Source organism: Oncorhynchus clarkii, unplaced genomic scaffold (genome assembly GCF_045791955.1).
Source record: "Oncorhynchus clarkii lewisi isolate Uvic-CL-2024 unplaced genomic scaffold, UVic_Ocla_1.0 unplaced_contig_14065_pilon_pilon, whole genome shotgun sequence".
Classification (NCBI taxonomy): Eukaryota; Metazoa; Chordata; class Actinopteri; order Salmoniformes; family Salmonidae; genus Oncorhynchus; species Oncorhynchus clarkii.
In genome coordinates this window covers 14,211-30,073 of record NW_027258953.1, presented here as the reverse complement: position 1 = coordinate 30,073, position 15,863 = coordinate 14,211, and the positions used below count along the sequence as shown (strand labels likewise).

Below are 15,863 nucleotides of genomic sequence, written 5' to 3'. Positions count from 1 at the left end.
ATGACAGGTGAACAAGTCCATCCAGGTGAACTCGCTGGACGTGCCAGACATTGATCTGATGGCCACCAACGGAGTGATTCACGTAGTAAAGAACATCCTTTACCCTGGGGGTGAGTGTGTGTGTGTGTGTGTGTGTGTGTGTGTGTGTGTGTGTGTGTGTCAAATCAAATCAAATCAAAATCAAATTTTATTTGTCACATACACATGGTTAGCAGATGTTAATGCGAGTGTAGCGAAATGCTTGTGCTTCTAGTTCCGACAATGCAGTAATAACCAACAAGTAATCTAACTAACAGTTCCAAAACTACTGTCTTGTACACAGTGTGAGGGGATAAAGAATATGTACATAAGGATATATGAATGAGTGATGGTACAGAGCAGCATAGGCAGATACAGTAGATTGTATCGAGTACAGTATATACATATGAGATGAGTATGTAAACAAAGTGGCATAGTTAAAGTGGCTAGTGATACATGTATTACATAAGGATACAGTCAATGATATAGAGTACAGTATATACGTATGCCTATGAGATGAATAATGTAGGGTAAGTAACATTATATAAGGTAGCATTGTTTAAAGTGGCTAGTGATATATTTACATCATTTCCCATCAATTCCCATTATTAAAGTGGCTGGAGTTGAGTCAGTGTCAGTGTGTTGGCAGCAGCCACTCAATGTTAGTGGTGGCTGTTTAACAGTCTGATAGCCTTGAGATAGAAGCTGTTTTTCAGTCTCTCGGTGCCAGCTTTGATGCACCTGTATTGACCTCGCCTTCTGGATGATAGCGGGGTGAACAGGCAGTGGCTCGGGTGGTTGATGTCCTTGATGATCTTTATGGCCTTCCTGTGACATCGGGTGGTGTAGGTGTCCTGGAGGGCAGGTAGTTTGCCCCCGGTGATGCGTTGTGCAGACCTCACTACCCTCTGGAGAGCCTTACGGTTGAGGGCGGAGCAGTTGCCGTACCAGGCTGTGATACAGCCCGCCAGGATGCTCTCGATTGTGCATCTGTAGAAGTTTGTGAGTGCTTTTGGTGACAAGCCGAATTTCTTCAGCCTCCTGAGGTTGAAGAGGCGCTGCTGCGCCTTCTTCACAATGCTGTCTGTGTGAGTGGACCAATTCAGTTTGTCTGTGATGTGTATGCCGAGGAACTTAAAACTTGCTACCCTCTCCACTACTGTTCCATCGATGTGGATAGGGGGGTGTTCCCTCTGCTGTTTCCTGAAGTCCACAATCATCTCCTTAGTTTTGTTGACGTTGAGTGTGAGGTTATTTTCCTGACACCACACTCCGAGGGCCCTCACCTCCTCCCTGTAGGCCGTCTCGTCGTTGTTGGTAATCAAGCCTACCACTGTTGTGTCGTCCGCAAACTTGATGATTGAGTTGGAGGCGTGCGTGGCCACGCAGTCGTGGGTGAACAGGGAGTACAGGAGAGGGCTCAGAACGCACCCTTGTGGGGCCCCAGTGTTGAGGATCAGCGGGGAGGAGATGTTGTTGCCTACCCTCACCACCTGGGGGCGGCCCGTCAGGAAGTCCAGTACCCAGTTGCACAGGGCGGGGTCGAGACCCAGGGTCTCGAGCTTGATGACGAGCTTGGAGGGTACTATGGTGTTGAATGCCGAGCTGTAGTCAATGAACAGCATTCTCACATAGGTATTCCTCTTGTCCAGATGGGTTAGGGCAGTGTGCAGTGTGGTTGAGATTGCATCGTCTGTGGACCTATTTGGGCGGTAAGCAAATTGGAGTGGGTCTAGGGTGTCAGGTAGGGTGGAGGTGATATGGTCCTTGACTAGTCTCTCAAAGCACTTCATGATGACGGAAGTGAGTGCTACGGGGCGGTAGTCGTTTAGCTCAGTTACCTTAGCTTTCTTGGGAACAGGAACAATGGTGGCCCTCTTGAAGCATGTGGGAACAGCAGACTGGTATAGGGATTGATTGAATATGTCCGTACACACACCGGCCAGCTGGTCTGCGCATGCTCTGAGGGCGCGGCTGGGGATGCCGTCTGGGCCTGCAGCCTTGCGAGGGTTAACACGTTTAAATGTCTTACTCACCTCGGCTGCAGTGAAGGAGAGACCGCAAGTTTTCGTTGCAGGCCGTGTCAGTGGCACTGTATTGTCCTCAAAGCGGGCAAAAAAGTTATTTAGTCTGCCTGGGAGCAGGACATCCTGGTCCGTGACTGGGCTGGATTTCTTCCTGTAGTCCGTGATTGACTGTAGACCCTGCCACATGCCTCTTGTGTCTGAGCCGTTGAATTGTGTGTGTGTGTGTGTGTGTGTGTGTGTGTAACCATGTATCTGTGATCTCCAGACCTGCCTGTCGGTCGCGAGTCCCTGCTGGTGCTGCTGAAGAAACTCATCAAGTACATCCAGATCAAGGTAGCTGTGTGTGTGTGTGTGTGTGTGTGTGTGTGTGTGTGTGTGTGTGTTTTATTGTCTGGCCATATCTTCAGTCATATATATTTAACTTCTGTCTTCTACCTTACCCCCAACCTCTCACGTGTTGTTGTTGTGTTTTAGTATGTCTCTGGATTCTCCTACACCAAAATCCCCCTCACCTTCATCAGTAAGTTCATCCTTACCGTCTTCATCATCGTCGTCGTCGATTGTTCTGAACATCGACGTAATACCAGCTTTTGTTTGTTTGTTTTGCAGAGAGGACAATCACCACGACAACTCACGTCCAAGAGGAATCACACGTGGATTCAGGTAAACAGATGTTTATGTTTAATATAATATAATCTCATTATTTATGGTCGATGTCCTAGCAGAGTAACACATTTCTGAAATTCAGCGGGGAGGGGGGGGACGTCAGTCCTACGGCAGCCTTGTATGTTACTGTAGCGACCTGGCAACTTTGTCAAGGGGTTCGGATCTCTTGGCATAATGGCTCAAGTGTCGGACAAGTGGTTGCTCTGATAGACAGTCCCTCCCATGTAGAATGTTGACCTCTGTCCGTCCCATGTGGAATGTTGACCTCTGTCCGTCCCATGTGGAATGTTGACCTCTGTCCGTCCCATGTGGAATGTTGACCTCTGTCCGTCCCATGTGGAATGTTGACCTCTGTCCGTCCCATGTGGAATGTTGACCTCTGTCCCTCCCATGTGGAATGTTGACCTCTGTCCGTCCCATGTGGAATGTTGACCTCTGTCCGTCCCATGTGGAATGTTGACCTCTGTCCCTCCCATGTGGAATGTTGACCTCTGTCCGTCCCATGTGGAATGTTGACCTCTGTCCGTCCCATGTGGAATGTTGACCTCTGTCCCTCCCATGTGGAATGTTGACCTCTGTCCCTCCCATGTGGAATGTTGACCTCTGTCCCTCCCATGTGGAATGTTGATCTCTGTCCGTCCCATGTGGAATATTGACCTCTGTCCCTCCCATGTGGAATGTTGATCTCTGTCCGTCCCATGTGGAATGTTGACCTCTGTCCGTCCCATGTGGAATGTTGATCTCTGTCCGTCCAATGTGGAATATTGACCTCTGTCCGTCCCATGTGGAATATTGACCTCTGTCCCTCCCATGTAGAATGTTGACCTCTGTCCCTCCCATGTGGAATGTTGACCTCTGTCCCTCCCATGTGGAATGTTGACTTCTGTCCCTCCCATGTGGAATGTTGACCTCTGTCCGTCCCATGTGGAATGTTGACCTCTGTCCGTCCCATGTGGAATGTTGACCTCTGTCCGTCCCATGTGGAATGTTGACCTCTGTCCCTCCCATGTGGAATATTGACCTCTGTCCCTCCCATGTGGAATATTGACCTCTGTCCCTTTCTATCTTCCATGTGTAATGTTGACCTCCTGTTGATAATGTAGCCTAAGTGGTCTCTTGTTGATGAGGTAATTGGTCTCTTGTTGATGAGGTAATTGAGCTGTTACTGTATCGTAAGTAGAGAAGGAGAGTCCAGGCCAGTATCTGTCCTTTTGGGTCTGAGCCCAATCCAATGTGAGCCTGGCTCGCTGTATTAGGAAACAGCAATGTGTGGATAACTAGTTTGGTATAGGCTATTTAGGAAGTAAGAGGGATCACCTGCCTCCAGTTAAAGGGGCAATCTGCAATTGCTGCATACATTTTTGGAATAGTCAAATAATGGTATACAGTATGCCCATTGATTCTTGAAGAATATAACTTAGAAATGCTTCATGAGCTTAGTTCAACTGTCGTATCCCATCAGAACCCAAAGTATAATCTTGATTAACTCCAGATGGTTCCAAGTACTTATTTCAAATGTAACTCAGAGAACTCTAGCTGTGGTTTTCTATCTGGTTGAGAGCTGTTCAGACAGCTGAGGTTTGTAGAGGTCTATGTATCTGAAAGGTGTGTTCTGATTCCAGCTATCTCTGTGGGTTGTCCATCTCTTTATTGTGTCCTGATATCTCTGTGGGTTGTCCATCTCTTTATTGTCAAATCAAATCAAATCAAATCAAATTTTATTTGTCACATACACATGGTTAGCAGATGTTAATGCGAGTGTAGCGAAATGCTTGTGCTTCTAGTTCCGACAATGCAGTAATAACAAGTAATCTAACTAACAATTCCAAAACTACTGTCTTGTACACAGTGTAAGGGGATAAAGAATATGTACATAAGGATATATGAATGAGTGATGGTACAGAGCAGCATAGGCAAGATACAGTAGATGGTATCGAGTACAGTATGTACAAATGAGATGAGTATGTAAACAAAGTGGCATAGTATAAAGTGGCTAGTGATACATGTATTACATAAGGATACCGTCGATGATATAGAGTACAGTATATACGTATGCATATGAGATGAATAATGTAGGGTAAGTAACATTATATAAGGTAGCATTGTTTAAAGTGGCTAGTGATATATTTACATCATTTCCCATCAATTCCCATTATTAAAGTGGCTGGAGTTGAGTCAGTGTCAGTGTGTTGGCAGCAGCCACTCAGTGTTAGTGGTGGCTGTTTAACAGTCTGATGGCCTTGAGATAGAAGCTGTTTTTCAGTCTCTCGGTCCCAGCTTTGATGCACCTGTACTGACCTCGCCTTCTGGATGATAGCGGGGTGAACAGGCAGTGGCTCGGGTGGTTGATGTCCTTGATGATCTTTATGGCCTTCCTGTGACATCGGGTGGTGTAGGTGTCCTGGAGGGCAGGTAGTTTGCCCCCGGTGATGCGTTGTGCAGACCTCACTACCCTCTGGAGAGCCTTACGGTTGAGGGCGGTGCAGTTGCCATACCAGGCGGTGATACAGCCCGCCAGGATGCTCTCGATTGTGCATCTGTAGAAGTTAGTGAGTGCTTTTGGTGACAAGCCAAATTTCTTCAGCCTCCTGAGGTTGAAGAGGCGCTGCTGCGCCTTCTTCACGATGCTGTCTGTGTGAGTGGACCAATTCAGTTTGTCTGTGATGTGTATGCCGAGGAACTTAAAACTTGCTACCCTCTCCACTACTGTTCCATCGATGTGGATAGGGGGGTGTGTCCTGATATCTCTGTGGGTTGTCCATCTCTTTAGTGTGTCCTGATATCTCTGTGGGTTGTCCATCTCTGTATTTTGTCCTGATATCTCTGTGGGTTGTCCATCTCTTTATTGTGTTCTGATATCTCTGTGGGTTGTCCATCTCTGTATTGTGTTCTGATTCCAGCTATCTCTGTGGGTTGTCCTTCTCTTTATTGTGTTCTAATTCCAGCTATCTCTGTGGGTTGTCCTTCCCTTTATTGTGTTCTAATTCCAGCTATCTCTGTGGGTTGTCCATCTCTTTATTGTGTTCGGATATCTCTGTGGGTTGTCCATCTCTTTATTGTGTTCTAATTCCAGCTATCTCTGTGGGTTGTCCATCTCTTTATTGTGTTCTAATTCCAGCTATCTCTGTGGGTTGTCCATCTCTTTATTGTGTTCGGATATCTCTGTGGGTTGTCCATCTCTTTATTGTGTTCTAATTCCAGCTATCTCTGTGGGTTGTCCATCTCTTTATTGTGTTCTAATTCCAGCTATCTCTGTGGGTTGTCCATCTCTTTATTGTGTTCGGATATCTCTGTGGGTTGTCCATCTCTTTATTGTGTTCTAATTCCAGCTATCTCTGTGGGTTGTCCATCTCTTTATTGTGTTCTAATTCCAGCTATCTCTGTGGGTTGTCCATCTCTTTATTGTGTTCTAATTCCAGCTATCTCTGTGGGTTGTCCTTCCCTTTATTGTGTTCTAATTCCAGCTATCTCTGTGGGTTGTCCATCTCTTTATTGTGTTCTAATTCCAGATATCTCTGTGGGTTGTCCATCTCTGTATTGTGTTCTGATTCCAGCTATCTCTGTGGGTTGTCCATCTCTTTATTGTGTTCTAATTCCAGCTATCTCTGTGGGTTGTCCATCTCTTTATTGTGTTCTAATTCCAGCTATCTCTGTGGGTTGTCCATCTCTTTATTGTGTTCTGATTCCAGCTATCTCTGTGGGTTGTCCATCTCTTTATTGTGTTCTAATTCCAGCTATCTCTGTGGGTTGTCCATCTCTTTATTGTGTTCGGATATCTCTGTGGGTTGTCCATCTCTTTATTGTGTTCTAATTCCAGCTATCTCTGTGGGTTGTCCATCTCTTTATTGTGTTCTAATTCCAGCTATCTCTGTGGGTTGTCCTTCTCTTTATTATGTTCTAATTCCAGCTATCTCTGTGGGTTGTCCATCTCTTTATTGTGTTCTAATTCCAGCTATCTCTGTGGGTTGTCCATCTCTTTATTGTGTTCTAATTCCAGCTATCTCTGTGGGTTGTCCATCTCTTTATTGTGTTCTAATTCCAGGTATCTCTGTGGGTTGTCCATCTCTTTATTGTGTTCTAATTCCAGCTATCTCTGTGGGTTGTCCTTCCCTTTATTGTGTTCTAATTCCAGCTATCTCTGTGGGTTGTCCATCTCTTTATTGTGTTCTAATTCCAGATATCTCTGTGGGTTGTCCATCTCTGTATTGTGTTCTGATTCCAGCTATCTCTGTGGGTTGTCCATCTCTTTATTGTGTTCTAATTCCAGCTATCTCTGTGGGTTGTCCATCTCTTTATTGTGTTCTAATTCCAGCTATCTCTGTGGGTTGTCCATCTCTTTATTGTGTTCTGATTCCAGCTATCTCTGTGGGTTGTCCATCTCTTTATTGTGTTCTAATTCCAGCTATCTCTGTGGGTTGTCCATCTCTTTATTGTGTTCGGATATCTCTGTGGGTTGTCCATCTCTTTATTGTGTTCTAATTCCAGCTATCTCTGTGGGTTGTCCATCTCTTTATTGTGTTCTAATTCCAGCTATCTCTGTGGGTTGTCCTTCTCTTTATTATGTTCTAATTCCAGCTATCTCTGTGGGTTGTCCATCTCTTTATTGTGTTCTAATTCCAGCTATCTCTGTGGGTTGTCCATCTCTTTATTGTGTTCTAATTCCAGCTATCTCTGTGGGTTGTCCATCTCTTTATTGTGTTCTAATTCCAGCTATCTCTGTGGGTTGTCCTTCCCTTTATTGTGTTCTAATTCCAGCTATCTCTGTGGGTTGTCCATCTCTTTATTGTGTTCTAATTCCAGCTATCTCTGTGGGTTGTCCATCTCTTTATTGTGTTCTGATTCCAGCTATCTCTGTGGGTTGTCCATCTCTTTATTGTGTTCTAATTCCAGCTATCTCTGTGGGTTGTCCATCTCTTTATTGTGTTCTGATTCCAGCTATCTCTGTGGGTTGTCCATCTCTTTATTGTGTTCTAATTCCAGCTATCTCTGTGGGTTGTCCATCTCTTTATTGTGTTCGGATATCTCTGTGGGTTGTCCATCTCTTTATTGTGTTCTAATTCCAGCTATCTCTGTGGGTTGTCCATCTCTTTATTGTGTTCTAATTCCAGCTATCTCTGTGGGTTGTCCTTCTCTTTATTATGTTCTAATTCCAGCTATCTCTGTGGGTTGTCCATCTCTTTATTGTGTTCTAATTCCAGCTATCTCTGTGGGTTGTCCATCTCTTTATTGTGTTCTAATTCCAGCTATCTCTGTGGGTTGTCCATCTCTTTATTGTGTTCTAATTCCAGGTATCTCTGTGGGTTGTCCATCTCTTTATTGTGTTCTAATTCCAGCTATCTCTGTGGGTTGTCCTTCTCTTTATTGTGTTCTGATTCTAGCTATCTCTGTGGGTTGTCCTTCTCTTTATTGTGTTCTAATTCCAGCTTTCTCTGTGGGTTGATCTGATCTCAGATCTGTCAGCCTTCAGCTGTTCAAGGCTCTAATAGAAACTGACTTATGCTGCAGCACTGAATATCGTCAGGGATATAAAATAGTGCCTCTTCACTCCAGAAATGTGGTAGTCCATAGCTGATTGAAGGCTAGTTTTAGTAACAATGAAGGGTTCACGGGGTTTTGGAAGGGATAAGATATAAGGCTTCTAATGGGTTCACATGGGTAGCAGTGGGTTCTCACTCATACCGTTCTTTATCAACCTTTTGTATTGATAAATGGTTGGTTTTTAATCAGTACATTTCTCACATTTCCAATGTATCTTTGCTGGGGTTATAGACCCTTCAGATGCTGAGGATTTAATCCATCTTTCTTCCTCTCCAGTGCCTGAAATCACCAAGGTGACCAGAGTGATCGAAGGAGAGCCGACCCTCACCAAGGTTACGAGACGCATCGAGGGAGTACCGTCCGTCACCAAGGTTACGAGACGCATCGAGGGAGTACCATCCGTCACCAAGGTTACCAGGGTCATCAAGGGCAAACCCGCTATCACCAAGGTTGCCAGAGTTGTCGAGGGCGAACCCGCTATCACCAAGGTTACCAGAGTTGTCGACGGCGAACCCACAATCACCAAGGTTACAAGAGTTGTCAAGGGCAAACCCGCTATCACCAAGGTTACAAGAGTTGTCGAGGGTGAGCCTGCCTTCAACAAGGTTACCAGGGTCATCGAGGGAGAACCAAGCATTACCAAGGTTACCAGGGTCATCGAAGGAGTGCCTTCCATCACAAAGGTCACCAGAGTTATTGAGAGTAAGTTCCCATGTTTCAAAAATGTTGGATCTGGAATATTGGCTCACAGCAAGGCCATGGCTAAGGCTTGGGTTGGTCAATTTGTGGGTCAGGATAGCATTTGAAAGATTTGCTTGAGAAGCAAACGAAAGTTTGGGACTCACAGCTCTCTGACGTCACATTGAGGATAGTTGAATGTAAATATTACATTGACCTGCTGCCGGGTTGAGTTAGATTACAGTGGGAGACATAAATAACTCTCTATCCTCTCACACAGCTCCCCGTGGTTCCTCCGATGGAAGAATGAAGACTGAAGGAGACATCAACGAGATGCTTGAGGAAGGTCAGTAAAGATTTGCTACTTTAATCCTTCAGATGTACTTCAAGAAATAATCCATAGTGTTATATTTATATTATATTTATATCAAATGTTTACAGATGCTGTTCCTTAATTTGATCATCCTGCTGTGCGAAGGTGGTGTATTGGAGGTTTAAAAACGCTTCTAACGTTTGTAATTTCCACTTTAATATTTCAGACTTGATTTACCGTAAAAAAATAAATAATCTGTGAAATATTATCCACATAACGATTTACATTTCCTGTTCCTGCACCTTTATTTTCCTGCTGTAGCAAACTGGCTCAAATTAAGATACGGCATCTGTATCAATGTATGGACGTCTTTAAACAATATAAGGTATAGACGTCAATGTACATTAACAATCTGTACAGGTCAATGAATTTAACATTCATTAGACGTTAAATTCATTGACATCTATAGAATGTTAACGTACATTAACATCTATAGAATGTTAACATTCATTGACATGTATAGAATGTTAACATTCATTGACATCTATAGAATGTTAACATTCATTGACATCTATAGAATGTTAACGTACATTGACATCTATAGAATGTTAACATTCATTGATATCTATAGAATGTTAACATTCATTAACATGTATAGAATGTTAACATTCATTGACATGTATAGAATGTTAACATACATTGACATCTATAGAATGTAGAAGTGCGTTAACATTCTATAGACATTCAGTTAACATTCAACGTTATGTTAACATTCTACATGTCACGTTCTGACCCTAGTTCTTGTGTTATTTGTTTGTTTTAGTTGGTCAGGACGTGAGTTGGGTGGGCATTCTATGTTTTTGTGTTTCTAGGTTGGTTTTCTGTGTTCGGCCTAGTATGGTTCTCAATCAAAGGCAGGTGTCGTTAGTTGTCTCTGATTGAGAATCACACTTAGGTACCCTGGGTTTCACTGTTGTTTGGTGGGTGATTGTTTCCGTGTCTGTGTTTGTTCGCCACACGGTACTGTTTCGGTTTTGTTCACGGTTATTGTTTTGTATTCATTGAGTGTTCAGTTTATGTTTTTAAATAAACAACCATGGACACTTACCACGCCGCGTCTTGGTCCGATCCTTGCTACACCTCCTCTTCAGACAAAGAGGAGGAAAACCCTTACAGAATCACCCACCAACCAAGGACCAAGCGGCATGGTAACGGGCAGCAGCAACAGCGGCCGAAGACACAAGACTCCTGGATGTGGGAGGAAATCCTAGACGGGAGAGGACCCTGGGCAAAGCCAGGGGAATATCGACGCCCCAAAGTGCAGCAGGAGAGGCAGCAGCAGCAGCAGCAGCAACGGCCAGGATCACAAGCCTCATGGACATGGGAGGACGAGTTGGACGGAAAAGGACCCTGGGCAGAGCCAGGGGAATATCGCCGCCACAAAGCAGAACTGGAGGCAGCGAAAGCAGAGAGGCGGCATTACGAGGAGCTGGCACGGCAGCGCGGCTGGACGCCCGAGAGGCAGCCCCAAAAATTTCTTGGGGGGAGGCACAGGGAGAGTGTGGCAGAGTCCGGAGTTAGACCTGAGCCAACTCCCCCTGTTTACCGTGAGGAGCCATACTCGTCCTGAGGTGCCTGCTAGTCGTCTGGTGAAGACTGTGCCAGCATCACGCACCAGGCCTCCTGTGCACCTTCCTAGCCCTGCATGTCCTGTGCCAGCTCAGCGCTACAGTGCTCCTAGCCGTGCTAACCGTGGTGGGCGTTGTACTGGTCAGGCACCGTGTTATGCAGTGGAACGCATGGTGTCCCCAGTACGCGTGCTTAGCCCGGTGCGCTACATCCCAGCTCCCCACATCTGCCGGGCTAGGGTGAAGATCCAGCCGGGGCAGATGGCGCCAGCCCCGCTTTCAAGATCTCCAGTACGCCTTCACGGTCCGGTCCATCCAGTGCCACGTCCACGCACCAGCCCTCCGGTGGCAGCCCCCCGCACCAGGCTGTCTCTCCGTCCTTTGGCTACAGGTGCTCCCGCCTGTCCAGCGATGCTAGAGCTTTCCTCCTCTCCAGCGCAGCCAGATTCTCCCGTCTCTCCAGAGCTGCTAGAGTCTCCCGTCTCTCCAGAGCTGCTAGAGTCTTCCGTCTCTCCAGAGCTGCTAGAGTCTCCTGCCTGACCAGAGCTGCTAGAGTCTCAGTCCAGTTCAGAGCTGCTAGAGTCTCCTGCCTGACCAGAGCTGCTAGAGTCTCAGTCCAGTCCAGAGCTGCTAGAGTCTCAGTCCAGTCCAGAGCTGCTAGAGTCTCCCGCCTGTCCAGAGCTGCTCGAGTCTCCCGCCTGTCCAGAGCTGCTCGAGTCTCCCGCCTGTCCAGAGCTGCTTGAGTCTCCCGTCTGTCCTGAGCCGCCAGTCTGTCCTGAGCCGCCAGAGCCGCCAGTCTGTCCTGAGCCGCCAGAGCCGCCAGTCTGTCCTGAGCCGCCAGAGCCGCCAGTCTGCCCTGAGCCGCCAGAGCCGCCGGTCTGTCATGAGCCACCAGAGTCGCCAGTCAGCATGGAGCCGCCAGAGCCGGCAGTCAGCATGGAGCCGTCAACCAGCCTGAGCTACCTCTCAGTCCTGAGCTACCTCTCAGTCCTGAGCTACCTCTCAGTCCTGAGCTACCTCTCAGTCCTGAGCTACCCCTCAGTCCTGAGCTACCCCTCAGTCCTGAGCTGCCCCTCAGTCCGGAGGAATTTGTTAAGTCCAGGGGGGTCCCTCAGTCCTGTGGGCCTATTTATTAGGGTTCCCAGGTCAGGGTCGGTGGCAAGAGTTGCCGTTCCTAGGGGGCCACAGAGGCGGACTAAGACTATGGTGGAGTGGGGTCCACGTCCTACGCCAGAGCCGCCACCGTGGACAGATGCCCACCCAGACCCTCCCTTTGTAGTCCATATTCTGTAGTAGTCCATATTCTGTTGTAGTCCATATTCTGTTGTAGTCCATATTCTGTTATAGTCCATATTCTGTAGTAGTCCATATTCTGTTGTAGTCCCATGTTCTGTAGTAGTCCATATTCTGTAGTAGTCCATATTCTGTTGTAGTCCATATTCTGTTGTAGTCCCATGTTCTGTAGTAGTCCATATTCTGTAGTAGTCCATATTCTGTTCTAGTCCATATTCTGTTGTAGTCCATATTCTGTTGTAGTCCATGTTCTGTTGTAATCCATATTCTGTAGTAGTCCATATTCTGTAGTAGTCCATATTCTGTAGTAGTCCATATTCTGTAGTAGTCCATATTCTGTAGTAGTCCATATTCTGATGTAGTCCATATTCTGTAGTAGTCCCATGTTCTGTAGTAGTCCATATTCTGTTGTAGTCCATATTCTGTTGTAGTCCATGTTCTGATGTAGTCCATATTCTGTAGTAGTCCATATTCTGTAGTAGTCCATATTCTGTTGTAGTCCATATTCTGTTGTAGTCCATGTTCTGTTGTAGTTCATATTCAGTTTTGTCCAATAGTTTGAGAGAGAACACATATGAATGTGAAACATGGTGGTTTGTGGGTATATGTCTGTCCATCATCCGCCAGTCTGTCTGTCTGCACTGATGGGTTATGGTGCCCAGTGTGAATTGTGAATGGATTGGTCCACTTCTGTAAGGGTGAAGTGTGTGTGTTTGTGCATCGTGCATCCAGATGTGTGTTAGTGGTGGTGAAGTCGGAGGCATAGCCAGGTGTGTACTGTGTTTGTCAATCTGTGTCTCTGGTCAGTATATGTTGATAAGTCATTAAATGACTACGACATCCCTCCACTCCTCTCTGCTGCTGTTCTTAAGGTGGAACCGGACACACAACGGTCACCAAGATCATCGAGCCTCACATCATTGAGGGTAGGGCCACCTTAAATGAACTCTCTTCTCTCTAGACAGAATATCTTACTGTTAATGCTCAGTACAACCTCCCCTGATTCGGAGACCATCGATATCCCCAAAACCTTTCAGTGTTGCAGATCTGAAGAAAGTAGAACACAGGTGGAATCAAAATGGGATCAGGTTCCATGTTGGATTGTTAGGTGGAGTCATTTTTACCAACAACTAGCAGGGTCGAGGGTACGGGACCAGGGTCGCGGTTACAGGACCAGGGTCGCGGGTACAGGACCAGGGTCGCGGGTACAGGACCAGGGTCGCGGGTACAGGACCAGGGTCGAGGGTACAGGGCCAGGGTCGAGGGTACAGGGCCAGGGTCGAGGGTACAGGACCAGGGTCGAGGGTACAGGGTACAGGACCAGGGTCGAGGGTACAGGACCAGGGTCGAGGGTACAGGACCAGGGTCGAGTGTACAGGACCAGGGTCAAGGGTACAGGACCAGGGTCGTACAGGACCAGGGTCGAGGGTACAGGACCAGGGTCGAGGGTACAGGACCAGGGTCGATGGTACAGGACCAGGGTCGAGGGTACAGGACCAGGGTCGAGGGTACAGGACCAGGGTCGAGGGTACAGGACCAGGGTCGAGGATATAGGACCAGAACTAGGGAGCTGTGTTCTACAGTGTGAAACCGTATCTGTGGATCCATGCATCCGCCATTTTGTGTCTAACAGCTCCAGTTTCCTCCCACAGGCCCGGAATTCTCTAAGATCACCACCATCCACGGCAACCCGGAAATGATCGACCAAGAGTCAGAGAGGATCACCAAACTAATCCAAGGTCAGAACCTACAATCTTTCAAATTGAAGTCCTAATAAAGATTTTCAGACCTGAAGACAAGTTGTGTCTGTTAAGTATCTTCGCCTAATTTAAACAACAGTTATCAGACCTCAAGGCAAGTTGTCTCTGTTAAGCACCTTCCCCTAATTTAAACAACACACAAGCATGCACGCAATAACCGTTAGGAAGGATATCCTCCCTGCATAGCGTTGCTAATGGCTTTTGCTTCAGAAATATGCATATTTTGTAACACAGAAAGGTGTCAGGAAAGCCATTTTACAAAGTGTCTTGCTTTCTTGCATTGGGTACTTGCAAAAGGTATAGATTGTGTTAGGCTGCATGTTCCATTTGAGTGATGTTTTGTTATCTCTCTCTCTCTACAGGTGGAGGGGGTATAGGGGCCCCTGCCAAAAGAGCTCCTGGTAACTACAGAGACATGACAAGACACACACATACACACACCACACATCAGTGAAATTACAACTCATTCAGCGACAGGTTCGTCAACAGCCCTACTTAACACTGATGATCAAAACAAGCTGTCAAATGATTGTTGTCAGCACTGTAAGACACTATACAGACAGTCACCAAGTCAACAATATGCAGACAGTCACCAAGTCAACAATATGCAGACAGTCACCAAGTCACCAAGTCATCAATATGCAGACAGTGCAGACAGTCACCAAGTCACCAAGTCAACAATATGCAGACAGTCACCAACTCAACAATATGCAGACAGTCACCAAGTCACCAAGTCAACAATATGCAGACAGTCACCAACTCAACAATATGCAGACAGTCACCAAGTCAACAATATGCAGACAGTCACCAAGTCAACAATATGCAGACAGTCACCAAGTCAACAATATGCAGACAGTCACCAACTCAACAATATGCAGACAGGCACCAAGTCAACAATACGCAGACTGTCACCAAGTCAACAATACGCAGACTGTCACCAAGTCTACCGATCAAATATCTGTTATCGTTGGAAAACCCTTACCTGTGATTCATACTGGTGGTCTCTACCTCTCTACCTCTGTCTCTGTTTCTCTCTTTTGGCTCTCTCTTTCCATTTATTTTTCTGTTATACTCTTATTTTTCCTTTCCATCTCTTCTTCCTGTTCCGTGACTTTTCTTCTGTCCATCTCTTTCTCTACAGTTGGTGTAAGGAGGAGGAAGGTAAGGCTGGTTAGACGCCACAACAACCAAAAGTCACATCCAGCCAAGACCAGTCCATACCAGTCCAGGCCTGCCCAGTCCATATCAGTCCAGCCCTGACCAGTCCATACCAGTCCAGGCCTGACCCGTCCATACCAGTAAAGACCAGTCCGGACCAGTAAAGACCAGTCCAGACCAGTAAAGACCAGTCCAAATCAAATCAAATCAAATGTATTTATATAGCCCTTCGTACATCAGCTGATATCTCAAAGTGCTGTACAGAAACCCAGCCTAAAACCCCAAACAGCAAGCAATGCAGGTGTAGAAGCACGGTGGCTAGGAAAAACTCCCTAGAAAGGCCAAAACCTAGGAAGAAACCTAGAGAGGAACCAGGCTATGTGGGGTCCAGACCAGTAAAGACCAGTCCAGACCAGTAAAGACCAGTCCAGACCAGTAAAGACCAGTCCAGACCAGTAAAGACCAGTCCAGACCAGTAAAGACCAGTCCAGACCAGTCCAGACCAGTAAAAACCGGTAATGAGCAGACTAGCCCTGCAGGGATATCTTTACAAATCACCATAGAGACACTGCAAGGAGCTCGCCATGGTATACAGCAACAGAAAAACACTTTCTAAGTTCTCTTGATGGGAAACAAAAGGAAGAACCCATGTGGAACATCTATAACAATCAAGTAATCGCCCTGGGGAGCAAAAGAGGTTGAAAAGGTGTTGGAAATACGCATTTTTGGGGGGTTGAAAAGACGTTGGAAATGCTGTACATCTTTTTTTGGGTTGAAAAGAAGT

The 15,863-nt window shown here is 46.3% G+C and overlaps 1 protein-coding gene across 2 annotated transcripts in view; it reads left to right on the top strand.

Annotated features, from left to right (window-relative positions):
* Positions 1 to 15,639, top strand: part of LOC139399228 (periostin-like) — a 28,816-nt gene extending 13,177 nt beyond the window's left edge. Inside the window, exons 4-13 of one of the 2 annotated variants that reach the window (XM_071144743.1) lie at positions 8 to 110; positions 2,311 to 2,378; positions 2,520 to 2,565; positions 2,655 to 2,708; positions 8,526 to 8,951; positions 9,208 to 9,273; positions 13,034 to 13,087; positions 13,814 to 13,900; positions 14,284 to 14,322; positions 15,063 to 15,639. In XM_071144743.1, coding sequence (XP_071000844.1) covers positions 8 to 110; positions 2,311 to 2,378; positions 2,520 to 2,565; positions 2,655 to 2,708; positions 8,526 to 8,951; positions 9,208 to 9,273; positions 13,034 to 13,087; positions 13,814 to 13,900; positions 14,284 to 14,322; positions 15,063 to 15,181 — 1,062 coding nt within the window. In that variant the 3' untranslated portion in view covers positions 15,182 to 15,639. The remainder of the gene's footprint in view (positions 1 to 7; positions 111 to 2,310; positions 2,379 to 2,519; positions 2,566 to 2,654; positions 2,709 to 8,525; positions 8,952 to 9,207; positions 9,274 to 13,033; positions 13,088 to 13,813; positions 13,901 to 14,283; positions 14,323 to 15,062) is intronic. The other variant, XM_071144744.1, reaches the window with a different exon arrangement.
* Positions 15,640 to 15,863: the final 224 nt, after the last annotated feature.